Source organism: Pollicipes pollicipes, unplaced genomic scaffold (genome assembly GCF_011947565.3).
Source record: "Pollicipes pollicipes isolate AB1234 unplaced genomic scaffold, Ppol_2.1 Scaffold_4219;HRSCAF=4965_pilon_pilon_pilon, whole genome shotgun sequence".
NCBI classification, from domain to species: domain Eukaryota; kingdom Metazoa; phylum Arthropoda; class Thecostraca; order Pollicipedomorpha; family Pollicipedidae; genus Pollicipes; species Pollicipes pollicipes.
The window spans coordinates 35,970,231-35,988,365 of NW_023596448.1; the positions used below are offsets into that span (position 1 = coordinate 35,970,231).

Consider the following 18,135-nt stretch of genomic DNA (forward strand, 5'->3'; position numbering starts at 1 on the left):
AATGAGTTCCCCGAACCTGCCAGCGGCGCCGAACGTCTCGTAGATGACACGGCAGGTGACGGCCTCCAGGTCGGTGCAGACGCGACCTCGGCAGGCATCGCCATGTTCCAGACAGTCCGAGTCGCGCAGGCAAAACTGCCCGTGCTGCGAGCGCCGCGGCATGATCAAGTACCTCCAGTCCTCATTCAGCGTCGGCATCAGGGTGGCATAGCTGGCCACGCTGCCGTACAGCTGGCATTCTCTGGTGGATGGCTTGAAGCTGAGGCTGGCGCAGGCTGGGTCCTGGTGGCAATGGGCGCAACAGACGCAGTTGCCGTCATCGCCCGGGGGCACGGTGATGTTGATGAGCGCGGACGGGCCGAGATGGCCCCTGCTCCAGGCTGTCCGCGAGCAGGACTCGACCGTCCAGAGGAAGGCGAGGACCACCAGCAGACTGGACCGATCGAAGAAGCAGGGAACTGAGAGCATAGTGAGACGATCACCCGTGCAACTCCCACCTCTTGATATGTGGAACCAGAGGCAGGTGAAGCCGGCGCCCTGGGACTTAAGCACTTCTTCTGGATTGATGCTATGACAGCGTGCGGTGATGCCAGACAGTTTCACCCCCTCCTCGTGAAAGGTGGTGGGCGCGACTGCCGGCCTGGCCCCTAATCGCAGCCTTTATACGGCTGCACCATTGATTTCAGGCGCACAGTCGGCGTGATGTTCCGCGTGCCTGACCCAATCAGCAAATAGTGGCGCGCCTGTAATGCGATTCATAAAGTACAGCAGTGCGCGGTGGACCAGACTTGCGATATAGATGAGTTGGTTTCGTTCGCGATACGAATCGTGCTTGTTCTGTCGCGACACCAGAAGCGGAGGGAGAAAGGAGAAACCGTATGTTTGTAATCATTAATTCCTGCTGGGTGCGGTGGAGCTTGCACAGCAAATATGAAAAGTTGGCTTGTTCACATGCAGCCGGTATGCAACACGTAGGGTGTGTTTCAAAATCACACGCTCTGCTTCACTGTTGGAGCATTGACAAGTCTTGTTTCACCGTCACTCCGTGATAAAATGTTCAGCCCGTACTAAGCAGGCTTGCTGAGTTTGCCGTTTTCAAATTTCCGTTCTGAATAGGACGTTTGTTTTATACCAACGTGTATTACACCAGTTCATTATCACTTGAGTACACCTAAAAGCCAACCATCGTCACCAAGAACATTTTCCTTTACAGAAACAGACAGCTCCAAACCTGTGCTTCCACCGTTTTCAATAATGTACATGTATTGGTCTATTAGGCTGGAGCGGTGAAGCAGTCGAACCACCAGAATGACCGCAGTCGGCAAGGCCTGTGAAGGAGTGGAATTCATCTGCACGCATCCCGTCCTCCTGACCTGGCAGACAGCGTTTTTGATGGTCACGAGCTTCTATCAATGGTGACACCACCTAGACCTGCCATGCTGTACATCGCGGATTTTAATAACGCAGGACGCACGAGTATTTACGTCAAAACACCGGACCAGAGTTGAAACTAGCGCAGGACACAGCTGGCACGGTCGGATGTGGCCAGTGCTATAAGTTGATAGCACCCAGAGTCCCGTTTCCGGACGGTTTGCTGATCCAACCCCCAATCGTCCTGCTTCTAGAAGTGATCACTCCCTTGTGTTCTACTTGGCGTACCTGAAAACGATTGAGCATGTTAAACGCTGGGTGTTGATAACTTCGGACACATTAAAAGAGCTTTGGTTAGTTGTGTGCTGAACAAGGTACCTGGTTCGTGCCGGCACCCAGAGAGCAACTTTCTAAGACGATGAGGTGCCAAATATTTCGATCTGAATGTTTTCATAGTCTTCTAATTTGCTCACCAAGTACCGCCTACAGAAAAAAAACACACGGTGTACACAAAACATTGAAAATATTGACTGAAAACATCACATAACTGATGCTCGCGTCCAAAGAGAAATCGCCGAGACCCATTCGTTCAGCATTCATGACTCATTCAGAATCGAGACTCATTTCCAAACACTGGAAAAGTCTCACATCCCAACGCTGTGATCTCGGAAAGTACCGGACGCACTAAAACATTCCCCTCCCCCTCTCACCGTCTTACCCGCGGTCCTCCCCTTCTCACCCGCAGCCCTCTTCTCTTCTCACCCGCAGCCCTCTCCCCATTCTCACCCGCAGCCGGGCACCAGCTCGGCATCCACGCAGGTCAGCGACGCCTCGTCGACGGCCTTGCCCAGGGGGCAGACGGTGAGACGTGGGAAGTAGTTGACGCATGTCACCAGCCGGTCGCATTGGCCGGTGACGAAGCGCGGGAAAGGTCCGAACCTCAGCGACGCAGAGCCAGCTGGGATCTTGTCGGGGCAGGAGTAGCCCACCAGCTCTGTTCGGGGTGGGGGGGGGGGTTTAGTCGCGGGACAGTTCCATGACCCAGCCGGCGTGGCGGCGGGCTCGGTGCATTTTACGACGTGGTTCAAACGCTAGCTGGTGTGGTTATTGGTCAGCGTGATCGCTCCGCTGACACAATATAGTGGAGCGTAAAATTGCCAATGCATTCATAGTTTTATAGTTCGAAATGGTTTTCCCACCACTGCAAATTGGTCTGCTGCCGCTGCCGCATGAAAACCCCGAACAATGTCAGATAAAAACAGCGTACCGGTGCCAGCAAGCCCGTCTTTGTGCTGCCACCTATATCAAACAGCCTAGCTCGTGCTGCCACCTACGTTCAGCATCTCCGGGGGAGCACTCGGGCAGCAAGTCGGGCCAGTTGCATGAGTGGCTGACCTCGTCGTAGGCCAGCCCCTCGGGACACAGCTCCGGCTGCACCGTCGCCGTACGCGCACTTGACGAAGTAGTCGCGCACCCGTCGCCGGACGGAAACAGGCCGAAGCTGTAAGGGGCAGGCGCCAGTCGCGCGCGGCCGACACTGAAACGGAGGGTGGCAGGCTCAGCGTGGTTGGTCTGAGGACTGATTATAGTTTATTACTGATTATATTTACTGATTATAGTATAGTCCCCTCTCTGAGGACTGCTGCCTGCGACGAAACGGACGGGATGGCGGACCGTTGGAAAATGGTTTGCTGTCTTAAACCGATCATGTAAAAATAAACATTGTCATGCACGCATCTGTATGCAAACACTGACCGCAAACAGCCACTAAAAAATATAGCTGTCGTAAAATCAGAACACAAGGAGCATTGAGCAACACATGCTTTTAGCATTTTTCATGGGGGTTGCCCGCAATCAGGCTTCTGTTTGGCAGGTCTGAGGAGCACTCCTCATTCTAATGTACTTCCCCTCCGCTGATCTGCGCGCCTTTCATTTATAACTACGTAAGTCTGCCGATTCTGTATACACAACGCCAACACACCAGGAGAACTGGCGGGTAAATAACAATTTTTTGAAGCCTGTCGTTTTGTTGCCAAACACAGCTATGCTTTTTATAATCACCTTCTCCAAACACTCTAACCCTCCAGACTTAGTTTTTTGCCGCTTCTGGCATGGAAGCCGTCCCTCCTGTCCACACACAAACGCCGACGCAGCACCATCTTTACTCCCGAACGAAAGCGCCGGGGCCTCTCCGCCGTCTACCCCATCATGACCGGCCTGACACCGTGACCTCGGTCTCGGTGCTCGGGAGCCCGGTCATCCGGGCAGCCTTGGCTCGCTCTCACCGCCCTATAACCGCCGACAGCGGCGAACGGTCGCCGTCGTGCTCTCGTTCGTGTCACGCACGTCGCATTTGCCCCGCTTTGTTACTCGCTGCCTGGTCTCCGACACGACTCAGGTCGCATGTCATTTGGGAGGGCTCGTGCATCGCCTTTCGTCTGCCACGAAAACAGGGCTCGTGCATCGCCATTCGTCTGCCGCGAAACACCTGAGCAGTTAATAGCATCAACACAGGTTGTCTTTATCGTACAGGTCCGATGCAGACCGGCTGGGAAGGGCACGTCCACAGTACGTACATTATGTTTGAAGAGCGCTCGATGTCTCGTGCCTCCCGCCGTCTGTCCCTCCGCAGCACTGTAACGACCGAGACAACCAGCTTCCTCCCGAAAACGAGTCGCGACTCAAGCACGTCCAGCTCCGTGCCAGAGCCGGTGTCCGCCAGTGCCCACCCATCCGGGTCAGGCGTCGCTCCCCCCCCCCCCTTGAGCCGGCCCGGTTTCGTGCCCCTCCCCGCTCCGTCAGCGGCCGCCGCAGGTGAGGCCGGCCCGAGGTCGACCGCCAAGGCTTGTGCCGCACATTTCCGCTCCGCGGGGCCGGGCCGGGCCGTCTCGACCTCAAGGCCATGGGAAGGGCCACGCCCGGTCCAGTGCGTTGCTGGGGTAGCGGGCCGGCGGTCCTCGGTTACGAACGGGGTCTCGGAGATCCGCGGTTACGAGCGCGGTCTGAGGGGCTCCTGGCAAAGGGCGGGGCCTCAGGGGCTCTTCGTCACGGCGAGGTCTCGGGAGCTCTTGGTCACGGGTGGGGTTTCAGGGGCTTTTGGTCACGGGCGAGCTCTCAGGGACTTTTGGTCACAGATGGGGTGGCAAGGGAGACCTTGGACACGGGCGGAATCCCAAAGGTTCTCTTTCAAGCAACGGCTCTCAGGGGTCTTTAGTTACGGAAAAGATCCCAGAGGTCTCAGGCCAGCGGCGGCTCTCAGGGGCCCTGGGTCACAAACAGTCACGGGCCCGGGCCTCGGCCGTCCATGGCCAGGGAAAGTAAAGGGGTCCTTGGCAGGCAACGCGAACAAAAAGTAATTAATTCTACTGTCTGCTTTTTTGGCTGTCCTACATATGCAAGAGCAAGAACATAAGGCATGCTGTATGTGCATTAGCTACCATTAGCATTAGCTACATTGGGTGAAAGGCGCAGCATACAGCGACACCATTAGCGAGCATGGAATGGGTGGGATGGAGTGGAGTGGAGTGGAGTGCAGTGGACTGGAATGTAATGGAATGAAGCGGAGTGGAGTGGAGTGGAGTGGAGTGGAGGAGAGTGGAGTGCAAGGGGGCGCGTTTGACAGCTAACACCGTGGCGGCCAATTGTTACTGGCAAATGTTTATTGAGGATCAGGCAGGCACGATCGCAAGACCTACCAGCAGAAGCAGAAGGTCGGCCTGCCTGTCCTGCGCCCGTTCTTCACATGCCTGCCGTCTCGCTCCCCCCTCCTCGGGGAGCAGGTCCCGGGGTGGGTCGGAGGAGGCGGCTCCACACCGATCCCCCGTCGGACGGCATTCCATACCATGAGGCGGCGTTTGATCGGCCATAGACAAGGCATGGACCCAGCTAGGGACGGAGCCAGCCGAAGCTCCATGGGCGTAGCCACCGCCAGCTGGGGTTGGTAGGTCCGCGCCCCAGTAGCTTTCGGGTAGATGGAATGGGCGTAACCACCGCCAGCGGGCGTTCCATGGGCGTAACCACCGCCAGCTGGGGTTGGTGGGTCCGCGCCCCAGTAGCTTTCGGGTAGATGGAATTATGCTCATGGTTTAGCTAGACAAAATGGTTTCGAAATAGATATGCGCTCCAACTTTGGATTCTTGCCACGGCTTCTCAGCGTAATCACGTGCGAGCCTCTGATCTTGCCGCGGTCCGCAGAAACGTTGTGCCCCCTTGACCTCCGAAGTCTGAGAGTGTTTATTGAGAGCTAGAGTGCACCAGTGCGCGTTCTTCCCACAAACAGCGAGGCGGGGTAAGCCACTGATCTCTGGCACCGAAGGGGAGCGTCCACACCCCCTACTAATCTGGAGATGTCATTAGACTCGAACCAAGCAACGTTCTATGTACACATCGGCTATGCAGGCGGGTTAAGGAAGATCACAAGCGCTGCAATGCGCTTTGGTTGTGTACAGGGAAAACCACGGCGCCTCCGGAAAGGGGCGCCGTGGTTAAATTTACGGCTAAAAGAGTTCGATCTGGTTTGACGCCGTTAGCGTCAAACCGTGAAGAAAGTCAATCTTCCCAAACGTCACTGGGTTCGTCCGCACTGACCCCATCCGTGGCAACGTCGACACAAGCGACGGTAACGACGCAGGCGAATGCACATTCGAATGCCACGAAGCGACTCATGACTCATGACTCATGTCCGACTCATGAGCGATAGACAATCGGTCGAAAGCGATCAATGCCACCCTTGTCGAAACCAGTCCCGAATACAAGACGCTTGGACCCGAACAGCAAGATACCGACCCATGGCAGACACACATGCGTTTAGGTCAAATCGTTGTGACCACTATCCACCTCAAAACATGTGTGTTTTTTAATGATTTGATGGTTCCATTCGATTCACTAAGGCCGTAAAGCGTTATAAGTTGATCCATTCGGGATTCATTGAAATTACCACGGCCAAATAACCATGCTCCCATGCGGGGCAAATTTCCAGACGATGCAAATGTGTGAAATTAGCGCAGAGGCGCTGCGTCAGTGAACGGCTGCCTGCTGAACTATCGTGTGAAGGTTCGAATTTCTAAGGCATTGACCAGGCACAATACTATAAGTTCGCAAAGGTTTCCGGTTGTGTGACACTTTGGCATCATCTACAGTGCGATAATTCACGTCAACAACGTAATGATTGTAATAAAATGATGGCTGAAACCGTTCACCGCTGATATCAGCTGGCTCATCACATGCCACAAGGAGCTTTATTGATGCTAAATAGTAAATATTGCTGTTAACCCCATATTTCGTGGCGTTGCATGAAAAGAAAAGAGGTCGAATATTACGGCCCTCGCCTGCTCCACCTGTCTTCATTACACCGGGTGTTACCGCTCGGAGCAATACCTTTGCAGTCTATCGCGGCGACCACGGCGGAAAAACCACAACAAAGCGGGCAACTAGTCCTGGAGCCAGACCGTCACGACTGCGGGTCGTGCCATGGCTGGCTCATGGCGCCGCCAGTCAGTCAGGCCCCACGCCGGGCTCAGCCCACTGACGGCGGGCGGCGCGGCCGTTTGTGACTGCGGCCGAGACTCGGGGGGCCACTGTTCGTCTTGATTAAGTTGCCAGCGCGTGAGTCGATTGACCCAGCGCTTGAGATGGCCATTTCGCTTTCGTGCTCCAATCACGAAGCCGGTCCGGCCGCAGGCGCCGCACGATCAGCCCCCAGTACGGGTCCCCTGCCTAAGCACGAGACGGCGCCGGTGCTGCAGGGCTGGGGCCCACCCGCGGGCGTGCGGTCAACTTTTCCGAAGCGGCGGCATCGGGGAGGTGGGACCAGCAAGGCGGTCGGAGCCGGCTCGAGCGTGCAGCGCTGGAATGTCAAGTCCGCTTACCGCTACATGACATCCGTTATTTACTCGTGGAACTGAAACGAAGCACTCATGCCTCGGCATGGCGGATGTGACGAGAGCGCGGGCTTACGGCTCGGCGACGTGGGACAGCTTGTACGTTATCGCTTCTCGTCATTAGCTCGCTATGAGATGAAGCTGCAGACTGTCCTTGGATCGCAGGGCGTACGACCCAAATGAATCGCGCGACTGCTATGCCGTCAAACCTGTTCACGTCGGATGCTGCTGACCCGTCCACGGCAGCTCGTTGTCTAGGTCTTGCACAACGGAGAGGTTGTTCTCGTCTCATGCCTGCAGCCTTCGGACTTAAAGGCCTGTTCAAGGCTTCAGGCTTACACATGGACCTGTTGTATAACACGCAAGTATTTAGAGGGATCAAAAAAAGCCGGCCTGAACGCTCGTCTGATGTTATGCTGTCCGTTAGGAATATTTCTTCATGTCGCATTCCTCATCAGGATTATACATAGTAGTCATTAAGTCAGTTCTTACGTAGCCTGGAATTGTATGTGTGCGTTAGTTTATTGTTTCTCGCACAATAGGATTCCGGCACCTATACTTGGCCGAAATTTAGCGTAATCCACGAGCTGCAAATGATAATGTCCATGTTTGGGTAACGATATCTCATTTCTGATCACAATACCTACATCCTCTGTAAAAGACGGCAATTTTGTGATGCCTCATTCACGGAATTTTGCCAATTCGATGTCCAGAGGGGAGTGCATTGCCATTCAAAACGTTATAAAAGGTTTTTTGAATACCTCAAGAAGGTTACCGGTGGAGACGATGGGACAGCATTTATTTGAACCCCTCTCCTGCCCCCCCCCCCCCCCCACATGATAGGAGTCTCACACAGCGAGCGTTCGCGACTTTGATTAATCGGTTACTGCTTGATGTGATGACCTTACGTGTACCTTAGATGACCTTATGCGTACTTAATGTAATGTGTACCTTAGAACACTCCTTAAACATACTAATAACTTTCGACAGAAGTTTTAATCCAACTACACATGCGCAGCAATTTGTCAACGCAAAAATGATAGGACGTAACAACCAGCTCAGTTCCTTTGGCAAAGGCGTAACAGACAACATTGAATAACGACGTAATTTAGGAACAGCCTCTCTCTCTCCTCTCTCTTCTCTCTCTCAATCTCCTCTCTCTCTCTATCTCTCTCTCTCTCCTCTCTCTCATCTCTCTCGTCTCTCTCTCTCTCATTCTCTCTCTATCTCTCCTCTCTCCTCTCTCTCTCTCTCTCTCTCATCTCTCTCTCCTCTCTCTCTCTCTCTCTCTCTCTCCTCTCTCTCTCTCTCTCTCTCTCTCTCTCTCTCTCTCTCTCTCTCTCTCTCTCTCTCTTTCCCTCTAAAACGCATGTACGTTAAAACACCTCGATATGCGCGCAGCAAGCGATCACAGCTAATTTAAATTGTGCATTTAGACAATTTTCATGGTATGACACTTCTTTGAATAAAATAACATTCTTTATTAAACCTCTCAAGAATTTTCCCGGCTCTTGCGTTTGATCAGAATGCACTCAGACCTCCTGTGACCTAATGCAAGGCACACATATACAACGTATTCACTCACATGCGTTTAAAATTACACCTGCCCTACCCAGCCCAAATCAGAGTTTCACACAAATGCATAAGGCACTATACACAGCCATTCATTTCTTGAAAGAGCTCCCCAAGTATCAAGGTGTTATAAAATCTGCTTATCATTCACATTTGTTCCATACGAAAGCAATCATCTTAAGACCTCTCACTGTAAGATAAAAGCAAATTTTTCAAGTTCAGCTGCAGTGGGCATTGAAGACTAGTTACCGTTGGCTGGTTTTCGTCTTATAAGATGCGTTATAAATCAAAGTTGTGAGCAATGGGCACATCGTTCAGCACGTTTACACTTTGGCGACATTCCTGCAAAGTGGCAGGATTTATATCGTGTCGCATCTGAATATGTCAAACTGTGGAATGTATTTAACCGATGAAAGTTTAAAGGCATGTCAGTGAATACATGAGGTGTGCGTGCATGCATTAGCCTAGTGCCAGTTTAAATATATGAGAGAAAAATGCAGTTGTACAAAAAAGTTTCGAATAACCCTCGCAAAGAAGCAACGATTTAATCCATTGCTTTTGCATCATGAGGATAAATGCATAGGGATGAAGTGCAAATACTAGCAAGTCATCAAATATATCAAACTACATGAAGTCATATTTTGGTAGCTGCATCCTGTGAGTTTATGTGCGCAGTACGTAAACAACGTTAAGGATTTGCTGTTTTTGTAATCTATTTTTCTCGAACGCGTTTGATTAATAATGACGCCATCCACTGTTGTGCGCTTAAGGTTAAAAAGGGGTCTGGCCCGATTAAATACTTATTGGTTGTATCAACAAGCATTTCAACATTCATGCATTGCTACGCACGGGATATAAGTATACATAGACAATACATGACTTGGGATATATCAGCAGCACATTGGAGACGTCCCTTTCATGTCCTAGGGGGAAAAGAAACTTATAGAGTATCATAGTGAGTTAATGTTTCTTGCACAAACATCATGCTCCTTGCACCAGTGCATGGTGTGCATAGGGGTACAGCCCCGAGGGAGCCTGGGTCACCTTACGTCAGGTATTTTACCATAGACTCGACCAAAAGCCCAAAATGGGCGTGGTGCATAACCATCGAACTCCGCCCCCACCCCACACCGCCCTTAAGAAAATCCTAACAGCGTCCCCGTCAGGACAAAACACGTTACAAGCAGCTCCGGCTTCATACGCCTGAGTTGCGCAAAAGGGAGCGTTACTCCTCGACTCCTCTTAAAATGTATAGTGCAAGCCGTAATCCTGCGATTATCTCCGTAGCAGGAGGCGTACTCACGTTCGAACGGCCGATCTCCGCACTCGACCCGCCAGAAGTAGTCGCAGTTGTCGTGAACGGCGCCGATTCCCGAGAAGAGCAGACCGTTCTCGCAGCGTTCCTGGGTGAGCGTGCCGTTGGCGCACTTGAAGTACTGAAACGAGCCCGCCACGGCGGTCAGGACGGTCGCGCAGCCTCTGAGACATCGGAGCAGCCCTGTGGTCTCTGAGAGATAGGACAGGCCTGCGGCCTCTGATACATCGGACAGCCCTGCGATCTCTGAGACACAGGGAAATCTCTGCCGTCTCCACGTATCACATCAGCGCGCAGATACTCGAAATGCAAGTATTTATACAATTCATCTCCACGAGCTAAAGCCAACCATGATGCAAAACACTCCAAGTTTCATGCATTCTCGTTCCAGGGGGCCGAGACTGATGCCTCGGAAAAGCGAGCCGATTACGGCTGCGATCAATCCAGTCATTTCCTCAGCCGCAAATAAAGGAATCTGGCCCCGTCAGCGATGCCAGAGAGGCAATATGCCAGAGAGATAGCTTCCCGTCGGTCATGCACCGGCTGACGCCGAGGGTCACTCACGCTGTCGCAGCTGTACGGATCCGGGTAGGTCTGCAGACCCTCTGAGTACTCGCAGCTGGTGATCTGGCCGGCAGCTGGAGACAAGGACAGATGGTGGGTCAGAGACTTCCTGGCCTTGGCTGATGAAAGGAGGGCACGGCCCCATTCAAGGGGCAAGCTGAGCCGTCTGGCAACGCTGGCTGAGCCGTCTGGCAACACGGGCTGAGCCGTCTGACAACGCTGGCTGAGCCGTCTGGCAACACGGGCTGAGCCATGTGGCAACACGGCTGAGCCGTGTGGCAACACGGGCTGAGCCATGTGGCAACAAGAGCTGAGCCGTCTGACAACACGGACTGAGCCGTGAGGCACCACAGTGCAGGGGAGCAAACACCGCCCTTGGTATCCCGATCAATGCCTCTGCATGAGCGGATTCCAGGCAGCAAGACGACACAAGCTCATCCCGATGCCTGATCCCCGTACTTGTATAACCGTTGAGGCACATGATCTGCAGGCTATTATGCATGCAATAATTATGGTGTGCATGTGGTGTACAAACATTTTGCACCCTTTTTAAGACGTCACGTAGTCGATATCACGCCCGTTATTCAGAGTGGGTTGACCGTTGCTAAAGCGAGTAACTGTTGTTTCGGTAACGTTATTCTGTGATGACCCCCGGCTGGAGCTGGGCACGGCAGCCTCTATGCAGGAGAGTCCGAGTGTCAGCGTTACTCTGCCATGGCCACCGGTGGCGACACGGCTCTGCACGTTCTCATGAGGCGCGGCTTGAATGCCGGCCGGTTCAACAGTGCCAGACATCGGCCCGATCAAGGCCCTGCGGCCAGATGAATGAAACATGAGCAAGAGAGGTTGTGTGGTCAGAGCATCGTTCCAGCGTCCGCAACATTATGCTGCAGTATGTGCGGAACAAAGACAGTGGCGGATATTGCTGAATAGAAGCGGCACCTTGCGATTCTGCGCACGCTTGTTCACGATGTCTACGAAGCGGTTCATTACAACCGAAACTGGCGGCGTGTGAATTTTGAGCCGGAAATTTGGTTATAGACACAGGCCAGGCTAAATGTTGCTTTTGATCTGATTTGTCAACCCAGAGACGCGGTCTGTTTTCGTTAGCTTGGAGACGAACTGTCCTTCCTTACAACTCAATAACGGCTCGCATTGCACGGTTTCTCAGGTCATTAATGAGCATGCAGCCACGGAATAAAATTTGCAGCTATCTCCTATGTAGGCTGTGATTAGCAACAATCACTGAGCAGCCCACACAGTCATGCAAGCTTAACACGGCAATTGGCACAGTTTCGGGCAAGTGTAAGCTGTCTGCCTTGTGGGCGTGTTGCAATGAAAATCCGACCACCCAAACGATCTGGAATGTAAACGTCTACCGGCGTGATTTATTAGTTTCTTCCACCGTCTTGGGGTGGGATAAGCAAAGCTTTGTATATGAGTTTACAGCACGTCCAGTCCTGGTATGAAACAACATGTTGAGACACTTTCCAACACTGCTGGTTCCCTGATGCAGTCCAAAGCCCAAAACGTAAGCCAAAAGCTCCTCTCAGCACTGCAGTGTTGTAAGCGTGCAACTGTATGGGTTAAGGATCGGGCCTGGTCATGGTTTACATCGGCGCCTCACGCTGCAGTATTAAATTGTTCATCAGCTGACATCGTTAAGACTTCAGACATCAATAATCAGAGAACAGGAATATCTAAGGGACATCTTCTCGTCTTAACTTCAGCATAAAACAATTGTGATAACAACAGAAGACGTCGTTCAAACATCGGGTCTGTCACACTGATGGCACGATACTGACGACATCGAGGCCATCCCGACGAATTAACCAGCGATGGCCGTTCAAGGTGGAGTTTTTGCGTGCTGTTTGTCGGTTGGTCGACATGGCGGCTGGATATGACGTCTTAATACAATAAGAATAAGACATGAAGTTCAACTTTACCCTAGGCCCGTCACTGTGTGGTTCAGACATACAGGCACAGAATTATGCGGAATGCTCTCTAATCATATCGTTTTCTGTCACCCATATCGTTTCATTCCCATCACCCAACTTGGACCTGTGCTATATCGGCTTCTTTTCCACCATCGTGTGCATTGTCTCAGTCAGTTCCACGCCTTCTCTCCATTCCATATCGCGGCGGTCTCCCGTTGCCCCGATTGTCAGCTGGATGGAATGTTGGATGTTTGTTCGGACTACCGTCGTCGTCTGATGTTGCTCACATGGACACAACGTTTCGGGCAGGTTATTTCTCCGACCGTTGTCAGGATTATTGAGCCGCGAAAAGGACTGAACGGCGCTTGGCCCTTACCCATGCAGGCGTTACAACCCAAATTTTGTCATGGGCATTTGTTGTGATTCGAACCGGGCGTTCTAATTAGCAGTCCAGCGCTTGACCACTGAGATAACCGCAAGGAGATCCAGTGGTAAGGGCTAGACTCATGTTCAGAAGACCTCGGTTCGAATCCCAGCAATGCCAAGTAGACGATTTCGGCTGTGACCGTTGTGTGTGACTGACCCGCCAAGCACAATCCGCCGTTTTCGGGACTCACTGGGACCTGACAACGGCCGGAGAGTGACTGGTTGGAAACCGTTGGGTACCTACTAACACGCGAGACTATGACCGCTAGTCCCGAACAGTATTCCATCCGTGCGCCGACGCCTCGCCCCAACCATTCCGTAAAACACTAACCAAATTGTCCCTCTTCCCTACTGCTACCGCATCCGCCAACGGCCGTGGCCGAGACGCCCCACCCTCACAGGTCCTCACATCCGCCCCGTCCCTGCCAGCCGTGGCCGCCCCATATGCGGTGGCGGTCGGTGGCGGTGGCGGTGGCGGCCGCCGCGCTGGCCTGCCGTGGGTCCTCAAGGGTCGCGATGACTTTGGAGAGCGCCCGCGCCGTCCGCGGGCGTCGCCTGGCGCCGCCACTTTCAACTTCTAACGGGCTCGGCCCGACCCCGCCCGACGCCGCTCGTAGCACGGGGAGGGGTACAGCTCTGCCTGCTTTGGTGGAAGCAAGGTGCGCGGCGGGGTGGAAAACGGAACCGCTCGCGCTCATCTTGCTCCCAGTTTTTTCGCCTCGCTCGTTCTCCCAGGCACGGAGCACGGTTCCTTCAATACTTCGTAGGCTCACCTCCTCCGATATTCAATCTTTTAGGATATCGTGTAGAGCAATGTGCCATTGGATTGCAGGCGAGCATCGGGTCCCCCACGACGGACAATTTCCCAGTAGTCCAACTTAGCACAAGCACGTAGCAATGGATCAAAATCCGTTTGCGTCTCCTCCTCTCCGCCGTCTTGGAGGTGTCTGTGTCACTGACCCGGCCGCCGTGGCAGCGCAGGAGAGAAAGGAGAGCGGAATGAAAGGCTGCGCTGTGTGCGGTAGACCGATAAATGCTGCGACCCAGTTTCCCCTCATTGAACGCAGACCGAGAGGAGCTGTGGCAAGAACGTGAGCGTTCCTCCCCAACGACTTTATCTAGACATATGATTGCTGTGCAGCGCTAGATACCGCGCTGCGCTCTTCGATGTCATCTTAGGACTTTTTGATCCCTTCGCAGAGCCAGCAGAGATCCGTTAAGCCGCCGGGCCAGCTCGAGTCAGCGTCCATCGCCCCCTCCCCTTCCCCCCACGAGGTGCGCGACGACCCTAAGAGCCACTCGCAACGTGCGATTGGGAATCGGGACAGGCACCTGCAGAGGCGGATCCAGGGTCAGAACTTAGGGGAGATTAACTTGCAGAGGCGGATCCAGCGTCGAAACCTAGGGGAGTCCAACTTTAGAGAACGGTACAAGTTCCCTCAGGGCTGGGCCTACGGGAACGGATGGGGAGGTGCTGCATATCACGAGATAGGGCTGGGGGAGGCGTTACATACCTGAGGGTGCTGCCGTATGTGGAGGGGGGGAGCGCCCTCAGATATGCCCGCCGTACTGCTGCCCCGTGCTCGCCGCTCAACACGAGCAGTTCAAGGCTGTGCTGGCACGGGGCCGGCGGCCGCCCTTCGCAGCTGTGCCCCACGAGCTTTCGGCGCGCTCAATATTCACAGTGTCTGGCGTCCATGAACGTGCCAGTGAACACAGGCGTCAAGGAAGGCTACCGCCCGGGGAAACACTACGGCTATACTACTGATGGGGTGATGAGATGGCTAGCGTGATAATGTTGGGACCGTATGTCTTGGCTACAAACACAATCGGTCACTGTCATGATAAGGCAGCACTGGGACCAGACGGCTCGTTTTGTATGCAGCCCACCAGGGTAAGTACGCTGTACTGGTAAACGGAACCATAAAATCCGACGAGTGCGCAAGATGGAACTGTCAAGCAAGCGCGGCAAATTGCCTAGCAGGGTGCGGGCCTACACTTCTAACGGTTGAGGACGATTGCTTGATTGCAGGTTTGCTACGCGCAAACGTCACTTTGTTGAGCGTTTATTACAAAATGTTCAACGACGTTAGACGGAGATATGCGAAAGTAGATCATATCACAAATACCAGATCTCTGCATGATCCAATCAGCCAAATTGCCACTCGAACAGCTCGAAGAAACGCTCCAGCATGGGTGGAACGTTTGCGCTATTGAGGGAAACTGCATCCTATTTCGTTGTATTCATGAAAAGCTTGCTCCTTCGACCCGCGTTCCTACCAACAGGCATCTTTATAAAACAAAAGTAAAAGTTAAAACTCATCGCAAGTTGCGCATTCAAATCTAAAACATTGTAGAAAAGTGGGCGCATATAGCCAAGCAGCTCTCAAAACCTAATAACTGACCAGCAAACTCTAAAAGCCAAGTAACTAACCAACTTACTAGCAGAAATGTGTACGCACAGCGCTCAGCTTCCACTGGGCCGCCCCATGGTGGCAGCAAGCGTGCGGCCGCCGCTGTACGTTACCGTACGAATTAGGCACACCTCTGCGACGGATTAGCTGCAGCAATCCCACAAACCGGAGGCCGCGGCCATAGGACGCTCAATGTACAGCGAGATTGGCAGCCGGCGCTCTGTTGCAACAGGTCTCCGCCGTTGCTTACACGGCTTGCATTCCTTGGAGTCGCTAGTGGCAATTGTGCCTCAAGTGGTGGTTGCAGATCCGGGAGGATAAAATGTGGGATGGGGAGCCACCAAGAGGCGGAGAATGCAATACTGGAGCCTTTAATTTAAAAAATGAAATTGACGCGCGGAACAGATATTCACAAGCACATGTACTAGAAAGTAAACCGTAGTCAGCCGCATCATACACTAAAAAATTGCGTGAGGGGCATCAAACCAAAAAATATATCCCAAGCAAATATATGCCTCCAAACCAGTAGGCAGGGCTCAAAAATTTTACCGAAAAATGTTATAGCATGCCACAGTTGGTGACTTCCTAGCACGACGTGAGGTAACTTCTATTGTTTTCAGTGTTTTTATTTGTATGTGACGAACACGGCCATTGGAGCATCCACATTCGCTTGCATGTATCTTGATGCATGTCGAAAATTACATAAGCAGGGAGAGGGCGGGCCCCTAATGCCCTTGTGCTTTATGGGCGCGGTACTGGCCATTATTTTATGGCAGTGCTCTTGTTTACAGCGCTACGAACAATGACAAGGTAAAAGTGACCAAATTTGAGATGCCTGAGGTTTTCAGCTTCATTGGGCCAAAAAGTTGTGTTTTACTCAAGTTTCTATGCCTTCTAGAAACGAAATTCGACAAAGTTCTTAGTACTGCCATCCCTTTGTTCAACTCTCTTAATTTTCAATCAATGTCTTTAATTTCCTGACATATCGGGTATACAACTGAATTCCCAAAATTAAGCACATTTCCATTAATACATGGAAGTATGACTCAACACGCCCCATCTGCTCTGATTCATGCCACCCTGCAGCACGGCATAGCTTGCCATGCAGCTGGCCGGCAGCACCGCAGCACCGCCGGATCACCTCAGCGGCAGCTATTCGGCAGCGCTGCCGCACCGCCGGATCTCCCCAGCACGCCGGGGAGATTGACGCGCGAAAGGCAGAACCACCGCGGGAGTCGGCCGCGGGCCGGGTCTCGCACGAGCGCGCGCGGCCGCGTGACGGGCGCCCGGTGCGGTGGTGGGGATTGCGACAGCGCTGGGGACGGGGGCGAGCGGGCTCGTTGGCCCGAGACGGGACGGCTTGCGAGCTGAGGATGCAGGGGAGACGGTGCCATGGAGAGCCTCGGGGCCGGCCGCGATGGTCGGGGGATGGGCGGTGGGTGGTTAATGAGGTGTGGATGTGTGCCCCACGCGACCTTCCAGGGTACATCATGGGTGATCCCTTGCTTTACTCTACGTGCGGGGAATCAGACAGTCGCTCAATGCTATTGATAAAGAGAAAATATAAAATTCACGACTATTTTCGGTCAACACGGGAGCCGCTCCACGTTACCGGATGGCGATGAGCTCCCACTTCAGCACTTGCCATCGTCGACGACGACAATTTCCCATCAGATGGGTCCCTGGGCCATCAGCTCGCGTGAGCAGCACCAACTCAAACCCACGCAGGCGCGCAATATCGCGCCGGTCCGTCTTCGACCGCCCTGAGCCGAGCGGACGGTTCCTCTGCGCCGCCTCGGCGGCGGGGCCGCGCGAGCCCGGACTCACCAGAGGCCAGCAGGGCGGGAAGCACGATCACCAGTCGGAGAGCCATGGTGCGGCGGAGTTGAGCGCAGGGAGGAGACTGGCGCCCGGCTCTGGCAGCGGCAGCCTCCAAGGGCGCGCCTCCGCCGGCCGCCCGCGGCCACCACGTGACCGCCGTCGCGGCCAGGTATCGGGGTCACGTGGCGGCCGGGATCGCACGCTGGAGAGGGCGGGGAGTGCACCGGGACCATGGAGAGGGCCTCCCGTCGCCGCCCGTGGCAGCGCCGAGCCCGTGGCCGCGCCCAGGCGTCGCCGAGTTTTTTCCAACAGGGGCGAGCAGGTATGTGGTCCCAAGCAGATCTGGCCGTCCACCCCAATCCCTCTCAACGAAAATGCTCTGATTTTGCCCACTTTTAAGAAGGGCCTTTAAGTTGGGTATATACTTGGTCAAACCTCTTGTTTGTCTGGTGGGGCCCCCAGTCTCTCCAAACGAGACTTCGTATTGAGCTGGATGGTCTTGTTGCGTTTTCATGGGGCCTCCTGTGAGTCGCATGGGGCCTCCTTTGAATCGTTGAGGCCTCCTGCCGGTTTATAGCCTAATAACCTGTGGTATGGGCCTTCTAGAATCTCCTATGGGAAAATATTGTCGCCTGGAATATAAAGTCGTCGCTTTCAGTGGCGTACTTTGGATTAGGCAGAATGTATTGTTTAAATCACTCGGCGCCTCTGGTCGACGTAGTTGAACCTTCTAAAATTGCAACGGGCGAAAGAAAGATACACTCCTTGGCAAATAACAAACAGACGCCTGCTCCGCCCCCCCCCCCCCCCCTCCCCCACCCGCCTCGCCCCCTGGT

At 53.7% G+C, this 18,135-nt stretch overlaps 1 protein-coding gene across 1 annotated transcript; it reads right to left on the bottom strand.

Moving 5' to 3' along the window:
* Positions 1–1,125: 1,125 nt before the first annotated feature.
* On the bottom strand, positions 1,126–17,406 carry LOC119095275 (protein obstructor-E-like). Its single transcript, XM_037218134.1, has 7 exons — positions 17,306–17,406; positions 10,702–10,775; positions 10,126–10,258; positions 2,826–2,908; positions 2,706–2,784; positions 2,158–2,365; positions 1,126–1,659 (listed from the first exon to the last, which is right to left on the bottom strand). Exons 1-7 carry the CDS (start codon positions 17,349–17,351, stop codon positions 1,647–1,649), a joined length of 636 nt encoding a protein of 211 aa, XP_037074029.1. The 5' UTR covers positions 17,352–17,406; the 3' UTR covers positions 1,126–1,646.
* Positions 17,407–18,135: the final 729 nt, after the last annotated feature.

What these genes read in the sequence shown, in the direction of transcription:
- LOC119095275 (XM_037218134.1), bottom strand. Translation starts at nt 17,351, where the DNA reads ATGGCTCTCCGACTGGTGATCGTGCTTCCCGCCCTGCTGGCCTCTG. An exon ending in GTGCGCGACTACTTCGTCAA is followed by an intron (nt 2,785 to 2,825) that starts GTGCGCGTACGG and finishes CTGTGTCCCGAG; the next exon opens with GGGCTGGCCTACGACGAGGT. An exon ending in CTCCCCCGGAGATGCTGAAC is followed by an intron (nt 2,366 to 2,705) that starts GTAGGTGGCAGC and finishes CACCCCGAACAG; the next exon opens with AGCTGGTGGGCTACTCCTGC.